The 23,470-nt window shown below is 37.3% G+C and overlaps 2 protein-coding genes and 1 long non-coding RNA gene across 3 annotated transcripts in view; 1 reads left to right on the top strand and 2 right to left on the bottom strand.

Annotated features, from left to right (window-relative positions):
* CROT (carnitine O-octanoyltransferase) overlaps positions 1–14,647 on the bottom strand; it is a 34,879-nt gene extending 20,232 nt beyond the window's left edge. The window contains exons 1-4 of the mRNA XM_017521087.2: positions 14,542–14,647; positions 13,833–13,923; positions 11,143–11,278; positions 1,563–1,687 (exon numbers count right to left, since the gene is read on the bottom strand). Coding sequence (XP_017376576.1) covers positions 1,563–1,687; positions 11,143–11,257 — 240 coding nt within the window. The 5' untranslated portion in view covers positions 11,258–11,278; positions 13,833–13,923; positions 14,542–14,647. The remainder of the gene's footprint in view (positions 1–1,562; positions 1,688–11,142; positions 11,279–13,832; positions 13,924–14,541) is intronic.
* A 75-nt stretch (positions 14,648–14,722) lies between these two features.
* Positions 14,723–23,470, top strand: part of LOC108298402 — a 29,219-nt gene continuing 20,471 nt past the window's right edge. Inside the window, exon 1 of the long non-coding RNA XR_001822567.2 lies at positions 14,723–15,229. This is a non-coding gene — a long non-coding RNA (uncharacterized LOC108298402). The remainder of the gene's footprint in view (positions 15,230–23,470) is intronic.
* LOC108298401 (ubiquitin-conjugating enzyme E2 variant 1-like) lies at positions 19,585–22,120 on the bottom strand. The gene has a single exon (XM_037735772.1). It carries the CDS (start codon positions 20,185–20,187, stop codon positions 19,885–19,887), a length of 303 nt encoding a protein of 100 aa, XP_037591700.1. The 5' UTR covers positions 20,188–22,120; the 3' UTR covers positions 19,585–19,884.

Genomic DNA, 23,470 nt, shown 5'->3' with positions numbered 1-23,470 from the left:
GGGAGCTATAGGATATTAGGTATTATTTGGTTTAACTGCACTATCAAAAACAAGTAACGAGAAAGCACCAAAAGGTACCCTCAGACATGTATTGAAGTCACAAGTATGCAACAAAGTACTTAGGCATTTCTTCAGAGTACTTGGGACATAACAGATAATCAATAAGTTCTCACCTAATGATAAGAGTTATTAAGACATTTACAATTTTCCTTTTCCAAACAAAAACTGAAATACTAAATCGGAAATATAAAAACTGGCTGGGCATAGTGGGTCACGCCTGTAGTCCCAGCACTTTGGGAGGCGGAGGTGGGTAGATCACTTGAGGCCAGGAATTTGAGACGAGCCTGGCCAACATGGCAAAACCTCATCTCTACAAAAAAATACAAAAATCAGCTGAGCATGGTGGTGCATGCCTGTAATGCCAGCCACATGGAAGGCTGAGGCAGAATTGCTTGAACCCAGGAGGCAGAGGTTGCAGTAAGCTGAGATTGCACCACTGCACTTCAGCCTAGGCAACAGAGCGAGACCCTGTCTCCAAAAAATAAATAAATAAAAGAAAGGAAATATAAAAAATTTTCAGTAGGCTTTAAAGTAATTTCGATTTTTCACAGACACGGTTTTCTATGTGTGCCTCTTTCACAATATGCAACTGAATTCCATGTGTAAGTAAGCACATCTTATCAAATTACCTGCAGTCTTTTTTGAAGAAAGTGATGTTATAAACTATAATTAGTAACTCAGAAAGAGACATAAACAAAAAGGATACAGATGAAACAACCACTTCTTTACCTTTGCCTCACTTTAATTAAAATAAGGCTCAAAAGTGAGAACAAAGGAATCCCAAAGTGTGAAATTTTATTATTCCATCACAGGTATGAAAAAAATCAGCTTGCTTTTTATTTCTAAAACTAAATGATAGGTACAATCATTATTGTACCTGTCAATAATATAATGTAAGGCAATGCTTTTTAACTATAAAAACTCATCCTCTGATTCATAATAACGAAGTAGGGAAATGGTTGAGCTGAAGAAGTTAAAGAATCTTTGTGGAAAATTATTGAGACCTTCAATAATTATTATACTAACTTCTTCCTCATTTATCTAACTGAAATATACAGTATACACAATCATTCTCCGCTCTGATTTTTTAATGACTCCTTTTCTTCCGTGTACTATTAAAATATTTCTATGTCACCTATGTGACATGTCTATTTTACTGTTTTGGCTTTTTCAAGCTAGTCACCTGGACAAAATGTTTTTCTTAAGCATTGTCTACAGATCACCTTTAGCCAAACCACATGAAGTGATTGTTAAAATAAGAATCTCTAGGCCCCTGGGTCCCATTTCAGACATCACTTATCCCAGGAAATCTGCATTTTAAGTTCTCAAATCCACCCAGTGAAAACTCCCGAAGTTAAGTGATTCATTCATTCTTTTAGATTATAAAAATGACAATAATAACTGTAAAAATTTTAGAGCAATAATTTAAAAATGAAAACTATGTATATTTTTATTTATTATTCTTTAACCTTCATCAGTTTTTCAATTATAACAACAAATACCCAATTTCTTTTTCCTTTTGCCCTTTCAAGCAATTTCTGGTGCAACTTTTTTCCAATCCCACTTTGAAATTTGTGAACTATTTCTTCAGTTTTCTTATATTCTTCTTCATTTGCAAATGGTTTCACTAGAAAGAAAGAATATTTATTAAGGTATTTAGACAAAGTACTACCAGCTCACCTCTATTGTTACTAACTTATGCAAATCTTAAGACTCAGATATGTAAAACACAATACTGTATTAAGTGTCACAGCTGAACAGTAAATTAAGAGTTTACAACAATAAAGTGGCTGAAAAGAAACAAAAGATTTGGAAATCCTTGCTTGAGAGAGAGGATTTGCAAGTGGGGAGGGAGCCAGGGAGATGGGGCAAAGGACTATATTTTTCCTCATAAGCCTATTCTCACTATCTCGCTTTTCAAACTATGGAAAAATTAACATAAAAAAAGAAAAAAAAAGCATTGGATATTTTAAGGACATAGTTGACTCTTGAACAATACAAGTTTGAACTGCACAGGTCCATTGAAACCAAATAAAAGTTGATAATGAGTATGCCTGCCTCTCCTGTCCCTACTTCTACCTCCTCTACCACCTCTGAGACAGCAAGACCAGTCCCTCCTCTTCCTCCACCTACTCAACATGAAAACCATGAGGATGAAGAGTTTTACGATGATCCACTTCCACTTAATGGATAGTAAATATATTTTTCTCTTATCATTTTTCTAATAACATTTTCTTTAAAATAATATAGAAAATAATACCTATAACATAAAAACATGTATTAATCAACTGTTTATGTTATTGGTAAGGCTTCTGGTCAATAGCAGGCTATTAGCAGTTCAGAATTTGCAGAGCCAAAAGTTGTACTCAGATTTTCTAATACATGTGGGTCAGCACTCCCAGCCCTGCATTGTTCAAGAGACACCTGAACTTTAATTATTACAAGCCTAAATGAAAAAACAATTAAACCTTCAACTTCTAACAGTGTTGTTAAGGAAGCAAGAGCTTAGGCGAGCCAGAGTAATGCCATTTTAAGTTCAGCTCCATCTGGAAACTAACAAAGCATAATTCCTTGCTGGCTATGACCCACAGTCAGAAGATATTTACAGCTGAGGAAACGGCCTAAAGATACATACAAGAACATACTCGTAAACGGCATGAAGTCCAGGTGTCCCAATACTCATAACAATATATGTTTTCAAGATAATTGCAGTTATGCTTAGATGTATTCACACACTAAAACGTCAAAGATAGTTTTATTTAAATCAATAGAATAATAAATTTTGTCATGGTATCTGCTCACCCTCACGTAGGCATAGCTTAGTTTAGTCTTTACTTAGATAAGGGCTCTATATAAGAAAAACTTAAAATAAGGACGGTGCATTCCTTTTGCCCTCTGAGTATGCCCTACTCCACAATGAAGTAGCTTTCAATAAGCTGTCTCTTCTCACTGCACTCTGCAACTCACCTTGAATGCCTTCCTGCATGAGATCCAACGACCCTCTCTTAGGGTCTAGATCAAGACCCCTTATCTTGTAACATCATCTAGTGGCTACAAAGGGACATTAGGATGAGATTCAATGCTGAAGAAATTCAGCCTGCACAGCAATAATTGGCCACCTCTGATAAGTGGGGTCTGTCTTGGCATCCTATCAAGAATAGTATTTCTAGCCCAATGGGGTTAGAGTCCCTAGGGTACAGTATTTGGGTTAGAGTCCCAGCCCATTGAGGTGAGAGTCTCTGGGGCATAATAAAAATTAAAGTAGCCTTACAAGATGTATGCCAGTGTATGCTTTGGACTAATCCACTTTGTCCCCTTTGCTGGATATGGGAAAGCTATAGTTCTCATCATTTCCCAGCTTGTTGCCTTTGCTTTACTGCAGCCTTACAGTGGCCAGTAAAGAGGTTTACTACATTCACTTTCCACAATTGCCTTCTGACTATCACTTTTTTAGCTTGCTTTCTTTGTCATGTCACGAGACAGCATGGGAGAAACCTGAGGACTTGCAAGATTTGTTCTTACTATATATATATATATATATTTATATTTGAGACAGAGTCTCACTTTGTTGCCCAGGCTTGAGTGCAATGGCACAATCTTGGCTCACAGCAACCTCTGCCTCCCAGGTTCAGGCGATTCTCCTGCCTCAGCCTCCCAAGTAGCTAGGATTACAGGTGCCCACCACCATGCCCAGCTAATTTTTGTATTTTTAGTAGAGATGGTGTTTCACCATGTTGGCCAGCCTGGTCTCGAACTCCTGACCTCAGATGATCTGCCCGCCTTGGCCTCCCAAAGTGGGATGACAGACATGAGCCACTGCACCCAGCCTGTTCTTGCTGTATCTTAACCACTGCAGGACTTAGATGCTTTTACACCCCATGTTAAAATAGGCAGAAACCTTGATCTACTTGGCCCCTGTGGAAACCTGGATTCCCATTCTCTTGTCTGAAGTTTCAGCCTGTTAGTATTCTGGTGGTTACTTTTGCCCTGCAACTGTGAAATTAAATAGAGTCTTCTAAAGCTCTTTATTTTTCTTTTTTCTTTTCTGCCTGATTTGAGTCTGTTATTATTAGACTACTGGTATTGAAATAAAACTTGCTATTTAGATAACTGGGAGATTTTGTTTTTCTTGTGCAGTTCAACCAGAAATGTCAAAGAAATGCACATGTTAGAAACTCATTTGAAACTGAAAAATAAAATGTGAAAAGGCTTAAAAAAACAAAAAACAAAAAAAAACTTCCATGAGGATTTCTTTACCCAAAATTTTGGTCCAAGGCTTTCCTGGCATGACTCACTGGCTGTCTGGGTTATTTCCAATTAAGAAATGTTTATAATGTGGGATAACATGTTTCTAAAACTTTGGCAGCCTGGGAAGCATGGCAAAAGCCCATCTCTAAAAAAGATACAAAAATTAGCAGGGCATGGTGGCACCCATCTGCAGTCCCAGCTACTTAAGAGGCTGAGGTTGGAGGATCACCTGAGCTGGGCAGGTCAATGCTGCAGTCAGCCATGACTGTGCCATTGCACTCCAGCCTGGATGACAAAGTAAGACCTCATCTTACAAAAATAAAATAAAATTGTAGAATGGTTTTATCTATAAAATGCTAACAATGCTAAAATCTGACAAACTGTTCTAGGTTTCTTGCTTCCTAAGTTTTGGGATTCATGGATAGGTGAGTGCTCTTTTGTTGTCTCTTCCCTTCCCTTTGTTGTCCCTTTTCTTTTTTGCAACATACATTGTAACATAGCCTTCTAAGCCCCAGGAGACACAGGAATACCCATGTTTCTTTATATTACCCAGGGACTTGAGGTTAGAAGGCCCCACCCAGACTGGGGGCTAGACGCCCCACCCAAAGTTGGATAACCTGTTTGAGTCTCAGAGCTATATTTGCCAGCATCGATTTCTTCTTAATCAGCTGCATATTTGCTGTCTGTGCCTCACTAGTGACACATGTCGCCCTGCGCTTACATGCCCTGAAGATTACACGTATCATTTTTTTCCAAAAGATGAGTTTCATTCTTTGGGTTATTTAATTCAACATCTCTCAATTGAGGGAAGTGAACATTCTCCCAGTTGAAAAATAATAATAATTTTATATAATTTAGAGCTTATTTAAAATTTACCTATGAAAGGAGGTAAAAAGGAACAAGTAGGGAGAAGGAGATGTGAAGAAAGTTGTGAATATAAAAATCTATTTTTGGTCAGGCCCAATGGCTCATGACTGTAATTCCAGCACTTTGGGAGGCCAAGGTCGGTGGATCACTTGAGGTCAGGAGTTCAAGACTAGTCTGTACAACATAGCAAAACTCCATCTCTACAAAAAATATAAAAATTAGCCAGGCATGGTGGTGCACATCTACAATCCCAGCTACTCAGGAGGCTGAGGTGGGAGAATCACTTGAGCTTAGGAAGTCAAGGCTGCAATGAGCTATGAATTTGCCACTGCACTCTAGCCTAGCCAAGACAGCAAGACCCTGTCTCAAAACAAAATAATAATGATGTATTTTTGGTAAGGAAGGTTATAAGAAAAGAGAATAATTTTGTATGAAAAAGAATCTTGTATAGTAAATTTATTTCCTAAAGTAAAATGACTATTTAGGAAAGAGAGAAGTTTAGAACAAGTCAGAACGTTCAAGCATGACATAGATGGTTTGTGTAAGTCATAAGATTTGTGAAGGGGAATTAATGAAAAGAATTTTTTATGTGATTAAATTGGTTACAATAAAAAGAAAATCATTTACAAATAAGGTAAATTTTGGTCCCCAATGTTAAGACAAGACTTTCTTAAGGTATTAATCTGCTCTTAATAAAATTGTAAGAAATTTTACTTTTACTTTTATAACCCATTTCTTTTAAAAAGTCTCAGAATCATATCCCAGAAGTTCAACTTTTACTGTCTCACTGCGTTTTGCTTTTTTGAGGTCTGGGATAATTCTTTCCTTCAGCCTTCTCATCAGCTTTTCTTTTCTCCAGTTCTAATTTTACTGTTATTATGACCTAATGCTAAAATATTTTATCTTGAAGGTCTAGAAAAGCAATGTTTACCTTTAGTAATACTTGATTCTGTACTTTTGGCTTTTTAAAATATGTCTAAGCTTTCAATGTTATAAAAAAACTCATGTTGTTCTTATGAGTGAGGTAATCCTCTGTAATACTCATAACCTTGAACATATGCTTCCTGGGTCCAATTAAATTCAAGCACTTTTTTCATCAGGTTTGATGTCCAGGTTATCTAAATGAGCTTCTCATAAGGAGTAGTAGTCACACTGCAGAAAGCTTTTTTTGACTTTTGGTAACTGTCTTAAGAAACAAAATTTTATAATTCATATGCTATCTCTATTAGGTTATTTTGTTGCTAAAACAACCAAGATTTCAAAAGGTTAAGGTTTTTACATTATATAATTTTCTATATTGCTTCTAAAGTATTTCATTATCACTTTGGGTAAATGAGTAACTATTATTTTACAATGACCTGTGCTTCTGTTTTGATCAAATGTTTTTAGCCTTTTAACACGTTTAATAAACATCCTCAAAATCCTATATTAAGTCTCTGACTTAGTCTTATTGCTGGGATTTATTAAAGCTATAAAAATCACTACAAGGCTATAGAATCTTTTTAAAGCTTTCAGTCATACCATGGACTTCATTATCACCATAATATACTTTAGATGTCCCCTCCAAATTTCATGTTGAGATGTAATGCCCAGTGTTGGAGGTGGGGCCTAGTGGGAGGTGTTTGGATCATGGGAGCATGAATGGCTTGGGCTGTCTCCTTGGTGACAAGTGAGCCCTCATTCTGATTTCACACCAGATCTGGTTGTTTAAAAGTATGTGACACTTCCTCCTCCCTGTTACTCTCTCTTTCTTGCTTCTGTTTTCACTATGTGAAGTGCCTGTTTCTTCTTTATCTTCCACCATGATTTTAAGGTTCCTGAGGACTTTCCAGAAGCAAATGCCAGCACTATGCTTCCTGTATGCTTCCTGAGCCAATTAAATCTCTATTTTGAAAATTAATTAACCAGCCACAGGTATTTCTTTACATCAATGTAAAAATGGCCCAATACATACCACCTCCAGCCTGATAATTACATATACTAGAAAAAAAAATCAGCTAAAGGGCCAGGCGCAATGGCTCATACCTGTAATCCCTGCACTTTGGAGAGTGGAGACAGGTGGCTCACTTGCGGTTAGGAGTTTGAGACTAGCCTGGCCAACTTGGTAAAACTCCATCTCTACTAAAACTACAAAAAATTAGCTGGACATGGTGGCACATGACTGTAATCCCAGCTCTCAGGATGCTGAGTTGTGAGAATTGCTTAAACCTAGAGGCAGAGATTGCAATAAGCCGAGACTGCACCACTGCACTCCAGCCTGGGTGACAGAATGAGACTGTGTTTAAAGAAAACAAAAAAACAACAAAAGGAAAAGAAAGAAAATCAGTTAAAGGACTCCCTCTAATTCCTTAAAAGGGTGCCTATCAAGTGCTACTAACTAATCCTTGTGCCTTTAAGTTACAGGGCTTTGACTCCTGGGCACATAGAGCTCATCTAAAGAAGGCACTGATTCCTGCTAGTATCTTACAGCAAACTGAAGCTAATCAAAGCCTTGTCTTTAGACCTGGACAATCAAAGTAAACTACTTTCATGAGACCTACAGATAGAGATATAAGGACAGGCCTATATTCAAAACATTAAAATTCATTTAATAATTTTGCTCATAACTGAATATAATTTTTCTATGCCTTGATACTAAATAATTTAAGTATTTGGCTACCTGTGGGTTTCCTTTCCTGTCATTCTCAAAACTAGGCAGGGCTTACAATATTTCTGTTTAAAACATTAATTCCTTATGTTTTGTCTTTTCTCCAGAATTTGAAACGATTCATTCCTTCTAGACCCAGTGACTATTACATGAGATTGAAAGGTCTTGTTTTGGGGAATAAAATCAATTCAGATCTCAAATCAAGGTCAGGCACACTGCCTCTAAACCTGAACAAAATGCTTGTATTTTATATAGCTAATTGCTACAAGTCAAGATTTAAAAGTTCAATGTATAGAATTTATAAATAAGTAAATTTTGTAACCCTGCCATTTGGTTTTTGGCTCTTATGTTGCTTAAAAGGAGTTTTAAGGTTAATGAGTGCCTGCCCACCTCCATTCCCACCTGGCCTAAAATGTTTAATTGCCCGTAAGTCTTTTGCTCAAGTCGCTTGGCCATAGAGGTCCCACCAAGGGACATGATAGACCTAGGGCAGGTAGAACACCACCCTGACATCAATATGGAATAAAATAAGAGCTTGGCCATTGATGGCATAGCTTGACAAAAAAGGTGGGGACTATAACCTAACATAAATAAATTTTAAAAAATCCTAAGCCCCATGGTGCAATCTTGGCTCACTGTAACCTCTGCCTCCTGGGTTTAAGCAAAATGGACCTCCTTCTTGGCCAAAGGGCATCCAAAAAACCGAAAAACTAGTTCCGGCCATGAAGGGAAGCAGGGAGACTGGACACACTTTGCTATATCTTTCCTCTTCTTGGAATTCTGGCATAACTAGTTTAATGTTAAAATAAAAATCATAAGTCTGACAAAACAGACTCTTTATGGTAGTAAAATACCAAATTATAAATAGACTCTAAGATCATGTAAGGCAAGGGTTAAGTCTCTACTCCAGGGTAAACAGTCATATGTTACATGCATGTTTGTTCAATATTCATGTGTCAGAACCACCTCCATAAATATTTATAACTCTGCTGTTCAACCAGGAGACTTAGTCATATTAAAAACTTAGAAAGAAGGACCTCCTACAGACCAACTTTCTCCAAAGTGGAAAGGGCACTATCAAGTGCTTCTAAGCACTTCTAGTGGAGTTAAACTTGAGTAGATTCATCCAAAATTTGACCTCTCAAAGTCCCACAGGCATTCAACGTGGTGACCACTATTCCAGCATACTCTTGTGAGCCAATAGAGAATCCTGTGGCTTCTCTTCAAAAAAAGAAGCCATCCAGTAGATAAGTACTACTCTCAAAATGAAATTACTGGTTTTAATATTAAAGTTGAACTATTATAATATTGGAGCTAATTTATTTACGGAATGGGCACAAACTGTGGCCTCCCTTCCAAACCAGAAAAATTGTTGGGTATGCAGTAAATTACCTCTTTCATCAACCTCAGGGTTACCTTGGCATATCAAATCGGCTAATTTAAGCCACTTCAATGAATGGTTTATAAGAGGTAAATACTTTCCTTTTCTAATGTATCAAAAAGACACCAGCTACTACTTCTTCCCTTCCTCCACTGAAACAAACAAACAAAAAAAACCCCTTTTTCAATTGTTCTGTAGACAACTAAATAACATCCCCACTTTTGACGGGCTTAGTTAATTAATGGCTACCCAAATTCAGGTGAAAGGTAAAGTACTCTTATGCCTTGAGAGACATGACAGCAGCCACCTCTAAGCTGAAATCTACAACATGAGGTGGTTGCTACTCATCAATGCAATCAGACCCTGGTCTTAACTAATCAAATGTGGACAGGATGGCAAAATAAATCTCTAAATTGGGTGCCCATCCTTCTCCTTGGGGAAGGTTATGGGCACATGGGTCTCATAGTTGGCTATACTTATCTTACAACTGGACTGGACAATGTCCTAGGGGGTCATCCCTACCTTCCAGGACATATCATTATTGTACATCTAGATTCCTTCCTCACCAACTGAAAAACAGTCAAGGCCCATCATAGATGAAGACAAAACAGGCTTCTTGGTGGTTTTATCCTATGGCCATATTCTCTCCTCAAGCAGCAGTTACAGACACTGAATTACAGGTAAAAGCCCTAGCGAAACATACTGGTGCAGCTTTCAGTGACACTCATCAGGCTATCACCCTCCTGTCTCCTTGGTGACATCTATCCTTCCGGGATAGAAACTTCCCAAATAAGACCAGTGGCCTTACAAAACCATATGGCCTTATACATTTTAACTGCAGCCAAGGGAGGAGATTATGCCTTGAACAAAACAGTATTATATTATATTCCTGACTACTCCCATTATATATCACAGGACATGAGTTCTCTGGCAGCTTGAATTTTGGCAATGGATTCCCTGTCATAAAATTCCATAACAGCATAGTTTCATGAACCCTCCAGCACTTGGAAAACATTTCTTTTCAGTATGCTTGGTATTATAATATTCACTATTATTAGTTATTGTAATTTTTATTTCTGCTGTGCTTATTGTACAGGTCTGCAAGATAAAATAGCTTAGTGGATGTTTGACCTATCTATTTACTAACCTACTATATTAACTTTCTTGAAATGATTGGGACATCATGCAAGCAAGGAGCTCCCTGATTCCCTGAAGAGGCTCACTGCACACTATTATGAGAGGACCATGTCCTAACAATCAACATCCACTGCTACCAGGAAGGAGTTACAGAAGAACAACCTTCACTCTGTATCTCCTCTTAAGATTAAGGGTTCTCATAAGTAGAGGGGGAAATGTTATGGAAGCAGGAGCCCAGGAGAGCCAGAGTAACACCATTTTAAATTCAGCTCCATCTTGAGACTAGCAAGGCACATTGCCAGTCATTACCCAGTCATAAGATATTTATAGTTGAAGAAACATCCTAAAGATACCTACAAAGACACACTCCTACAACAGCGGAAAGTCCAGATGTCCCAATACCCATAACAATATATGTTTTCAAGATAATTAACATTATTCTTGATGTATTCATGCACTAAAATGTCAACGATTGTTTTAAGTTAATAAAATAATAAATTTTGTCATGCTGTCTGCTAACCGTTACATAGACACAGCTTAGTTTACTCTACATAGATAAGACCCCCATGTAAGAAAATCTTAAAGACAGTCTGCTTGCTTTCTGCGGATGTCCTACTCTATAATGGAGAAGCTTTCAATAAACTGTCTCTTCTCTCTGCAATCTACAACTCACCTTGAATTCCTTCCTGCAAGAGATCCAAGAACTCTTACAGTCTATATCAAGACCACTTCTCTGGTAAGAGTATCACAGTTTTCTAAGTTGCTAACAATATTAATATATACTAAAAGATTATTAACATACCTGATTCAAGGTATTTTTTTAATGATTCTTCAAGTGAAGGAACAGGCAGTGATGGAAGAGAATCCTGGTACTGAAATGTTCGTTCTTCATTTGATTTAGTCAATTGATTTTCCATGATAAAATCACAATAGGAAAACTAAAGAAAAGAGAGACATCCCTCACAACTTCAATCTCATAGATGCTCTTATATATCCGAGGTACAATCCACAATTCACTAATTCAGTATTTAGGGACCACAGCATATCTAGGACTTGGTGCCAGTTCTTGTAAAATTTATAAACCTGTCAGATAGAGAAAACCAACTTAAAAAGAGTCTGTAGACTCAAAGTGCTAGAAGTAAAAGAGGGATCAGTGGGACTGGTATAATTAGTTACTATTTATTGAACACCTAGCATTTGCCAAGTACTTCAGTTTGTATTACAGAATACATGTGTTAGCTCCCTCATTTTTATGTTATCTCTGAAAGGTGGCATTCTTTGCCATTTTACATATGAATATACCAAAACTCAGAAATATAGTAACTTACCTAAAGACAAATGCAGGACTCAAAACCATATCTGTTAAGACAACAGTCTTTCCCCTATACAAAACAACATGATAGAAGGTGAGGGAACCTGCTTTAAGTCTTAGTGGGTAAATAGTATTTGATGTGTAGAAAAGGATTATGCATTGATATAGAAAACTTTGGAAAGCAAAGCTACAAAGAGGTGTGTAAGTGTTGTCCAACATTATAGAATACATAAATCATATGATAAGCTGCTTTAATTTAATTGTACAGGTGGTATGCAGCCTAATCAGAATGGTCTCATGTGTTCTAAAGCAATCTTGAACATATAACACATGTTGTTCAAAGAAATCTAACCCAAAATGTGAATAAGGTGTACTAATGCTAAATAAAAAATGAGATTTCTCAAAGCCTTTTAAATTATCATATATTAAATTATAACATTAAATATTGTAATATATTAAATATGTAATTATATATTAAAATAGCAACTGAGAAATCAAAGAATGTTAATATCGAATTAGAATTTCCTATTCTTTCAAAAGTGACTTTTTAAAACTGATAGCAATGCTAAACATAATAATCCACTCATAGATGTTACAGAATTGAACACTATCAAAAACATGGACACAGCAGAGACTGTTTTCAGCCAATACCTTTTTTCTCTGCTTTAACAGAATCCTGAGTTTTAGCTGTACATATAGTCACCCAGTTACATCTTTCCTAACTTCTCTTGGAGCTGTGTGGCCTTGTGATGACCTTTGTGTGTGTCACTTCCAGGTCATGCTCCCGAAAAGGAATGCATGTGTTCTCCCTGAACTTTCCCTCCTTTTCACTCCTGCTAGGTAGTGTCGAACTAAACAGTACAGTGGGCCCACTTATGGAAGTCATGTATGGAGGATGTTAGAATCTTCCTACTAGTCCTGGACTCCTACCTCTAGATGTATGGGAAAAAAAACCCTTCTATTTTATTCATACCATCGTATTTTGGGCTTTCTTTTGTAGGCAGAAGAGCTTAAGCCTGCACCACTAATATAGAGAGATAATTTAAAAATGAGAAATAGTAATCAACTCAAAGTTCTTCAGCTTCTTTCTAACTATTGACTTTGGCTGCACACCATTTTGACCATCCATAAACATGGATTTGGACCAAATGGAAATGCAGATCTGGATGCAAGTACAGACCCTGCCACTTTCTAGCCATGTGCCCCTAAGGCAACTAACTTTAAGTGAATTTCCTTATCTTAGAGTGGCTAATCATATAATTCAATAAAGTCAGAATTTTTTAATGCCTATAAAAGCACATTATAAAAATAATCCTGCCTGAAATCACCATATTGTGGTAAGCAGAATTTCTGTGAATGGCCCCTAAGATTCCACCTCTGCTAATCCCCAGAACCTGCAAATATGGTGAGATCATTACTCCTGTGATTGTGATATCCTCCACAGAACTGACTTAAAATAGGGATGTTATCCAGGTGGAACTACTTGAGTCCATAAGAGCAGAGCAGACAAGTTAGACCGCTTTAAAGCTTGAGAAGGATTCATGGTTTCTTTGAAGATGCAGATGGCCTTAAAGAACTGAAAGAGGCTAGGCTGACAGACAGTAAGGATAAAGAGATAACAATGTGAATTCTGCTAACAACCTAAATGAGCCTGGAAATAGATTCTCCCCCACAGCCTGCAGAAAAGAACCCAAATCTACATAAATCTTGACTTCAGCTTTGTGAAATTCTAAGCCAAGTAGTCAGCTAAGCCCACCCAAACTTCACATCTACAGAAGATATGAGATAATACATTTGTGTTGTTTTAATAGCTGCATTTGTGGTAATTTGTTAAGGCAGCAATAGAATACTAGTACACGCATACAGAGAAGATAAGCTATTCTGTTTACCCCTGTGCCATTTAATAGACTCTAGAAAACTGCAACCAAGAGTACTAGTTTCATACCTACTATAGTACTTAACTCACCAACAGGTACACATTAAAAATATAAATTATTGGATTATTTCTTGAAGAGTTGTCTTGAATTTTCAACCACAAAGATTAAACAATATAGTTCCAATAGCACTAAGAAAATGATGATGCTAGATTTAATTAGAATGGACTTTTTGGGGGCAATTAGATGTGAACTCACGAAAGTGGAAAAGAACCACGAACAATAAGTGAAGGAATTGTCACATACCAGTACACCAAGAAGATGAACTGCTTAAGACTGCCAGGAGCCTGCTGCAACAATTGTTTTGAGATCACAGGCAACTGAATTAAGTTGGTGACTGTGGGAAGAAAGAAACAAGCTTAACAAATATTTCAGAGGGAAAAAGAAATGAACAAGCTAGTGAAAGAAGGTGGATTGCAATCTAGGAGCTGGGAGTCCCCAAAACAAACTTTTTGTGAATCGCGGCAAACACACGCAAATAGTCCACCTGCTAGAGAGCAAGAGTAAATGACCATACAATTAATTAGATTTCATACAAGTAAACCTTCCGATTGGATGGGTTCAAAGGGCAAAGGGTACCTTTTCAGTGGCCGGGTAACAGTTTTGTCAGAGTGGCAAGGGGTGGAAGCAGGAGCAGAGGGCAATGAGAGGTCGAGGCTCCTCCCACCAACCCAAAGGCAGCTCTGCACTTGAGAGGTCACCAAGTGAGAGAAATCCAAGAACCACGACGGAGCAGCCCAGCCGCCCAACCTTGGGGGTACCCCTCAGACCCCTGCAGGCAAGATGTTTGATTAAACTACACCCCGCCAAATCCAGGCACCTTTGCGGTTATGCACGACTTAACTCTGTCGGCACAACTTAACTCTGTTCTGCAAGACTTAACTTTCCCCCGCTCCCGATCTGAAGGATTGGGGGAGAGAGGGAGTGTTGCTTCAGCGGGCCTGCCTTTCCTCACCGCTCGTGCATCGCCGCCTCTGCCGCAGTCGCAGCCCACAGCAGCGCCGGCTGGCTTCCCCTCGGCCTCAAAGGAGCAGGAATTGGACGGAAAGCTGCGAGGGTCCCGCCCCTCAGTCACCGGGGAACAGGATTGGACGCGAAGTCCCGCCCCGCACTGTGCCGGGGAACGGGATTGGACGGAAAGCCGCAAGAGTCCCGCCCCGTGCCTGAGGCCCGGGGCTGGCCGGGCCTGCGCTGTAGTGGGCTGATCCCGGCCTCTAGGGCGCGTCCTGGGCGGCGACTCTATTCCCGCGTGCGGGCCTGGGAAAGGCTAGCCAGTTTTGAAAGAGTGGTCCTAATTCTGCCAGGCTGCAGATTCCTGCGTGAAGCTGGGGGAGCTTGGCGACTGACCCAGGATATAGAAGGCGCTCTGGGTAGGCCGCGCTCCGCCACGAGGGTACCCAGCCCTCTGGGATAGATGCAGGAACAGATGGCTGAGACCCATTTTCACCCTACTTCTTCTCGCCCCAGCTCTGGCTTACCACCCGCTCCTCCCCATTTCCAAAGAGCCGCTTTTTGCAGCACCAAACACACCAGTGCTTTGTAGAGGAATCTAATTGTCCACCCCGCGTCTTGGCAAAAGAACAGTAATCACACAGATCCCTGCTTGGGCTCTTTCATCTTCTGAAGCTGTTTGCCCAACTCAGGTATGCTGCAGCTCCCTAAGTCATCTCAGGTCTCCTTGCCCTTCTGTTGTTTTCATTGCTACCCAAAGTATTTGAATACCCCAGGGATGCTTATCCTGCAGGCTTGGGGCTGATCCGATGTCTTTTACTGTCGTGCCAAGAAATGGAATCTTTAACCAGAGTGGAGCTAGACAAGTTATAGAAGATCATAATGTGATTAACTTAGTTTCAGAGATTAATTTTCCTTTTACCTTCTGAAATAAGATATACTGAGTTTCATTTTTTATTTTAAATACACTGTTGTATTTTTTTGTGGAAGGACAGACTAAATGTTTACACTGACTCTTAACTGGTTATCAAACATAAAGATTTAGATTTCAAAATAACATGTCATGACAGGCCCCATTCGTTTGTCTGTCGTTTCTAAATCCTTTAGCAGTAAAGTTTGACCTGAACAGAACTGAGGCTATGTGTAACTGAATGTTCAGTTGATATAAATATTCATAAGTTTTTTACAGAAATACTGTGTTTGATTACAGTACAGCTTGCTGGAAGTGTTGCATAATATATGGCAGACATACCATTCTAAGAAAAGTTCTGAATCCTGAAACATACCTAGCCAAAAAGATTTTAGATAAGGGGTTAAGAACTGCAGTTGTAATTTCTGAAGGGGTGTTAAAGAACTTTTTCTTTCATATATAAGTGCTATGCTCTGGATAATGTTAAAATTTGCTTACAAGATAAAGTTCTTAAGTTGAGTAATTAATAGCTACTCAGAAACCTTCATTGTACTTTTTCTCCTTTCTAGTGAGTTTTGGCATCTCTTTAAAAGTTCATGCATGTTTAATGCCTGTTGGTGGCATAGAATTTAGAATCATTTCACTTCACTCTTTTTCTTAGGCTTGCTGTTTATTTCAGTGGAAACAAGATGTTTCTGTAAAGATTCCTGAATTCTTGGATAGACAAAAAGTTGTGGGAGTGAAAAAATGAATGGAACAGAGTTTTTGAGTATGTAGGAAAAAAATCTTTTAAAATGTGTTATACTGATAAGCATATGCACCCTAAATCACCAAAAAACAGGTATTTTAAAATAATTTATGTTTGGCTTCAAAATGTGTGATATATGTTTTAATGAAAGATTCCAAATTATATTGCATTCAGGTTAATTTGAATGAATTTGCATTTATTAGAGTGGAGTGGGAGATATTGGCTGGTGAAGAAGATGTTTTAGACACTTGAAGTATTTCTGATAGCAAGAAGTTGTCCTAAGATTAAAAATTGACTATGAGTCAAAATATTTTTCTGGAGGAAAATTTGTAAGTAATACAAGTGGTGATACTTTTAAGTTGCCATTTAAAACATCTTTTATTTTTATTCTTCTTTAGTTCTTACTCAGCATACCACAAATTGCAAAAGCCTTTATAGGTAAGTCTAGATAAATTTCACCATAAAAAGCATTAAAATGCTAGACTAAGAAGTTCACATTTCAATCTCTGTAACTGGCTTCCTGCTAAGATTTGCGACTCTGATAAGTAAGGAGATATGGTAAATAGCTCTAATCTAAGGGAGCTCTGTAACCTCATTTCATTCTGATGTATAAAATGAACATGTTGAAGAAATAATTTTGTGATATTTCTTCTTTTTAAAGAGGGGCAGTAGAAATATGGTCATTTTGAGAAGCAGCCAACAGCAAATTAAAGTATACTGGACACAAATAGGACAATGTGGCATTAAAAATGAACTCCACTCCCAACAGCAGATAAACAGTGATTCATACAAAGGATCTGTTTGTAGTACTAATCATTGATTTGGGGTTGCTTTGATGATATTTACTGTATATGAAACGTTGCCACCAAAATCTGAGGGGAAGAGTTAAGATAACTATGATGTTTTTACATCTCAGAAAAATGCCTTATTACTAAACAAAATGTAACATTTAAAAATTTTGTTGGCCGGGCGTGGTGGCTCACGCCTGTAATCCCAGTACTTTGGGAGGCCGAGGCGGGTGGATCACGAGGTCAAGAGATCGAGACCATCCTGGTCAACATGGTGAAACCCCGTCTCTACTAAAAATACAAAAAATCAGCTGGGCATGGTGGCGCATGCCTGTAGTCCCAGCTACTCGGGAGGCTGAGGCAGGAGAATTGCCTGAACCCAGGAGGCGGAGGTTGCGGTGAGCCGAGATTGCGCCATTGCACTCCAGCCTGGGTAACAAGAGTGAAACTCCGTCTCAAAAAAAAAACAAAAAAACAAAACAAAAACAAAACAAAACAAAAAAAATTTTGTTAACGTCTTTGTTGAACTATAATTCACATACCATAAAGTTCATCCATTTAAAGACCATAAATCAGTGGTCTTACTATATTCACAGGGTTATGCAGTCACCATAATCTAATTTTGGAACATTTGGTTTAAATATTTTAAAAGATTATTTCCTATATACTCAAATCTCTGTTCCACTCATTTTTTTCAGTCCCACAACTTTTTCTATATCCAAAATTCCAGGCATCTTTACGGGAACATTTTGTTTCCATTGAAATAAATAACAAGACTAGCAAAAGAGTGAAGCAAAGTGACTCTAAATTCTGCGCTACCAAAAGACATTAAACATGACTCATGAACTGATGAATCAATAAACCAGTTTTTGTTTATCCATTCACCAGTTCATGGACATTTGGGTTGTTTCTATCTTTTGTCTATTTAAATAATGCTACTATAAACATTTGTGTGCAAGCTTTGTGTAAACATGTTTTCAATTATCTTAGTATTTTAGGAGTAAAGTTGTGGGGTTATATGTTAACTTTATGTTTAACATTTTCAAAAACTGTCAAACTGATTTCCAAAGAAACTATACCATTTTTACATAGCCGCCAGCAATTTATGAGTTTCAATTTCTCCTGCCCTTAGCTACAATAAAAATATAACATTAGTATTTGTTATTGTCTTTTAAAAAATTATAGCCACTTTAGTGAGTGTGACGTGGTATCATGTGGTTTTGATTTACTTTTTTTTGTGAAGACTAAGAGTGTTGAGTGTCTCTTCATGTGCTTATTGGCCATTCATATATTTTCTTCAGAGAAATGACTATTAAGGTCCTTTTCCCATTTTTTAATTAATGCATACATTTTAAAATTACTGTCTATTAAAATTAGGCAATGGTCTGAAAATAAAAGGCTGCTTATGGAATACTGTTATGTTAAACGTCACTTACAGGATGTTAAATCCTTAGAACTGAGATTTTCCCCAGGAAAAGATTAATGGAAACACCAATTGCTTTTCAGACTTGATTGCTATAAAAAATGGTTTTACGTAAATAATTAAAAACAAAAAACTTTAGTACACAATGAATTGCTTTTATTTTGATATACATTCACATTCAGCACTTAGTAGTCCTAAACAGCAAGTGAAAAAACATAGCAATTTGCCAGGAGGTCAAGCCTGCCAGTTTCAGGGATCTGCTGTGTACCCCAAGTTCTTAATTCCTGCTGAGGATCTTGAGATTCAGGAGCAGCACCAAAACCAAGGCATGCACTGGATCCAAGGTTCTTTTTGTTCCAGTTGTCAGATTCCAAACTAGACCCCAAAGGATTATAAGGATGACCAAATGAGAGCCCTGTTTTAAACTTCAATTTTTAAAAGCAAGAGCAATTACAGGAAAATAAAACAATGCAGAGAGATTGTGTGTGCTTACAAGTGTCTTCATGTGGTCATTCTCCAGTTTTAACAACCAAGGGCTCTGAGAGCTGGCAGGTCTGAGTAACCCTGGTAACAATTCTCTTCATCTTAATCAAAACCTGAGCTAAAGCCAGTGCATCAACTGATGATGACAGCAGAGGGTGGCAGGGCTGAGGACCCAATATTCATTTCCAAGGATGGTAGAGAGTAAATGTGATTCTAAAACTAAACAAGGGAGGTCAGAGACTCTTTCCAACCTTACCTGATGGCTTCTGGCCAAAGCAAGGAAGTATCATGGAAGGTGATGGGTGGTGATGGTGCGAAAAGACACTTGAGGAAGGAAGAAAAGAAAATGCAGCATCCCTTGATAAAGGTCAGGGAGAGAAGATGGGGGAAAGCCCTGAATTCCTCACCAAAGGCCAATCTCAGAGAGTAGTGAAGGGGTTACAATCTATACTTCGGCCAAGGGCAGGAGTGTAGGAGTAGGGGTTAGGATGATGGCTTGGAGTGGGCATCATTTAAGACTTAAACCAGGGCTGTACACAAAGCAATCCACACACCAAACAGTAGTTCCACAGGCTGCGACCTGAAACCTTCACATCTACTCTTAACAAGCCCCCCAGGCTAGAGGGCTGTTGCAAGGGGAGAAGGCAGAGACCCCAGACCATGCAATCAACAGCAAGGTGATTGTGTGATGTGTCTTTTCACAGTTGAGTTATTAATAGATGTGCCCCACCAGTTATAATAGGAATCAATTTAAATATACTTTATTGATCCCAGAAGTTCAATTATGTGGACAGTGGTTACATTTAGTACAACTTATATATTTCAAATGGGCAAAAAATAGAATTATTTACAGGATGTTAAGATAAATTTACTTTGAATGGGAGCTTCCTTTCAAGTACTTTGAGGTCTGCAAGATGTATCCAGAAAATTTGCTACCGTGGAAAATGAGGACTGCTTAAATCAAAAAGGGAAGGGCCTGTGGTTTTTCTTTTTGATTAGTTTGTGTAACACTGTCCTTCAGGCAACTGAGGGAGTTTCATATTTTGTTTAGACATCAGTAGGCACTGAAGCTCTTGCAGGACAACTTTGATGCTATATGTATTATATGTATTCTGCCATTTTGCTAGCACTGATAGGGCTCTTGGGTCCACCACTCCATTAGAACTATTAACTCCGTTCATGCTGATTTTTGTTACAAATCTGACAAAGGAGGGTGCTTCTGAGTATTTAGGTCCACATTTTATTTTAAGGCTGCATATTTGGTTTTCATAAATTGTTCTTGGAGGCCCAATTATCATCCCTGTTCATCTTTTAAGTGTCATGTCTTATTACTATCTAAATCCCAGCTAATTGTGCCATCTCCTACTCCTTTCTGGCCTTCTTTGAGTTCTTCCAACAGTTAGAAATTTTACTCCTGAGCCTGTGGTTGCTGCCTTCTTGCACTGCAGTCACTTTTTTTTACAAACCGTTTTTTTTTTTTTTAATTTTATTTTTTTGAAATTTTATTCATTTAGTTGTTTTATTTCTATACATTTAAGGAGTACAAATGCAATTTTGTTACATGGATATACTGGGTAGTGTTGAAGTCTGGGCTTTCAATGTATCTGTCTCCCAAATAATGTACATTGTGCCCATTAAGTAATTTCTCATCACTCTTTCTCTTTCTATCCCCAACTCTTCTGAGTCTTCAATGTCTATTATGCCATACGTTTTGTCCATGTGTACACATTATTTAGCTCCTACTTGTAAGTGAGAATATGTGGTACTTGATTTTATGTTTCTGAGTTGTTTCACTTAATATAATGGCCTCCAGTTCCATCCATGCTGCTGCAAAAGACATGGCTTCATTCTTTTTAAAAAACTGAATAGTATTTCATTGTGTATAAACCACATATTCTTTATAAAGAAAAGAAATCATTATACAAACCGTTTTTAATTGGATTATGAGTTGTAAAGTTTCTTTATATAGTCTAGATACAAGTCCTTTGTCAGATATATGATTTACAAATATTTTCTCCCCTTATTTGGGTTGTCCTTTCACTTTCTTAATAGTGTCCTTTGAAGCACAAAAAGTCTTTAATTTTGATAATGCCCAACGAATTAATCTTCTCTTTTCTCATTTGTGATTTTGATGCTGTATCTAAGAAATCGTTGCCTAGTCTAAGATTGTAAATATTTAGTTCTGCATTTTCTTGAGTTTTCTAGTTTTTGCTCTTACACTTATGATTCAATTTGAGTTACTTTGGGTGAATTATATGAAGTAAGAATACAAATTCTTCTTTTGTGTGTGGAAATCCAGTTGTTCCAGCACCATTTTATGAAAAGACTGTGTTATTTATCCATTGAACTTATTTGGCACCTTTGTCAAAAAAAAAAAAAAAATCAGTGGACCACAAATGGTAGAGTTTACTTCTGAAGTCTTAGTTCAATCTGATTGATCAATCAATCAATCTATCTATCTATCCATCCATCCATCCTTCCTTATCCAATGCCATACTGCCTTAATTACTACAGGCTTTTAGTTTTGAAATCTGGAAGTCTGAGCCCTCCAACTTTTTTGTTTTCTTCAAGATTGTTTTGGTTACTTAGGATCCACTGCATGTGTCCAAGGTCATAATATTTACAGTATAGCTAGAGACACCAGAATATAATATTTAATTTTCATTTAGTACATAAATATTGACTTTTTATGTCTACTATGCTTCTGAGAAGCCAATCTAACCTAGTTAATGAAGTGGAAGTATCACCCAGGCATATCTTCATCTAAACAGTTACAAGAAATAAAGTATTAACAAATATATAGTTCAATATGAATATTTATTAATAACACTAGGCCTATAATCCATATATTACATAGTATTCATGTTAATCGTGTCTGGAAACTTTTCTAAAATATAGCTATCCAAGAAAATAGGGGAAATCATGTTTATTTACCCTCAAAAAGAAACCAGTTTTATTCAGTTTAGTTTTAAATAACTACAGGTTATACAAAAAGTGCTGTGATCAGCCCTCTAATAAAACATCAGTGGGTGAGAGTTGGGGGATGGGGAAGAGGGTTAATCAACAGGTCATATATTCCTAAGCAAATTATAGTATCAAGAATCTGATTTTGAAAATCATCCTAGAACATGGTCACCTATGGAATTGTGGGTGACATGCCCAATTATATTGCATCTTGCTTGCTGTCATTTGAACCTGACCTTTTTAAATTCAGAGAATATTTTTCAATTTTTGTGTTTTAATAATTAATATGAAAATGTATAAATTTACTAGTAGTATAAATTTACAGTCTTTAAGTCAGCATTCATAGGCTTAGAGAAAAATGTCAGATTTTGAGTATGACTTGTAATTTGTTACCTTTCTAGTACAGTATTTTGTCTTTTTAAGATTTACACTGCATATTCTGATAAATGTCTGCCTATCAAAAATGCGTATACATTTTTTGAAGTATATTGAAGCTTTTGTATTATTTAAAATACTCCTGGCGACTTAACCATCATTCTGGTTTTTTTCCTTTACTTAAGTTATCGGAAAGGAGATTATGAACAAAACAGAGGGAACTCCTTTACGGGTTTATACAGAAGAAATCATGTTATTCTATGTTATTTTATCATGGCACCTTTAGTAGTTTGCAACTCCTGTGAGCTCTGGGATTTTTTTTGTTTGTTTGTTGTGTATCATGCCTGTGAGTAAAATTAAATTTTAAAACTTAACATTACCAAGTACTTTTTAAAGGTCCTATAATAAGGATTCTTCTACCGATCGTGAGATGAGGTAAAGTCTCTCCTAAACTCATGAAACTTTAAAAAATGGGAAGCACAAACAAAATTGAAATTTTCCTTTAGTATATGTCAAGATAATTTATATTTATGATGATCTGAAATGTAGTAGCAAAGAGATACAAAATTGTTCCATAAGTGTTAGAGCCATGTCACTTACAGTTTTATTTTTGAGAATCCTTATATTACAAAGCAGAGGAGCACAAAGCATGGTTTGTACTGCCATCCCTAATATCAAGAAGCTGAAGGAGGACAAAGTCCACACTCCTGAATGTCTTTTCCGCCTTTGTACTATCATCCTTATTCCACCATGTCAAGTTCATCTAAAAACATATTATTAATATTTTAACATATGACAGACTTGGGATATATACTATATCCAAATAAGATCTCGATTTTAGGGAAATTAATTAAACACAAAAATCATTTTCTTTATTCTCTTTCTAGCCACTGGTTGCTTTTCTAAAACAAACCCTTAAGGTTACTATACTTCTTTGAAGAGGTGGTTTTGTTTTCTATTAGAGCCCAGATGGAACCAACTGTTCCTACTGAAACTTCTCACAACCGCTGATATCCCCTATATTCCAACTTCCTACCTAGCTTTTACTTTAGTTCTATATGTGCAGTATCTAAAATGTCTCATCTCAACTAGCATATTTATGAATTCCTTCCTCTAAGTTCATAGGACTTCTAAATCCATCTCTGTTTTCTTCCTGTTTAATTTTGATTGCTTCTGACCACATCAACTCAGGTGACCCTAAAGCTCATAGGACACACAGGACGTGCAGTCAGGCTCACTCTA

This window comes from Cebus imitator, unplaced genomic scaffold (assembly GCF_001604975.1).
Source record: "Cebus imitator isolate Cc_AM_T3 unplaced genomic scaffold, Cebus_imitator-1.0 Scaffold952, whole genome shotgun sequence".
Taxonomy (NCBI): domain Eukaryota; kingdom Metazoa; phylum Chordata; class Mammalia; order Primates; family Cebidae; genus Cebus; species Cebus imitator.
The sequence above is the reverse complement of the archived record's forward strand: the minus strand, read 5'-3'. Positions and strand labels throughout refer to the sequence as shown.

Coding starts and splice junctions, on each gene's coding strand:
- LOC108298401 (XM_037735772.1), bottom strand. CDS start 20,187: ATGATAATTGGGCCTCCAAGAACAATTTATGAAAACCAAATATGCAGC.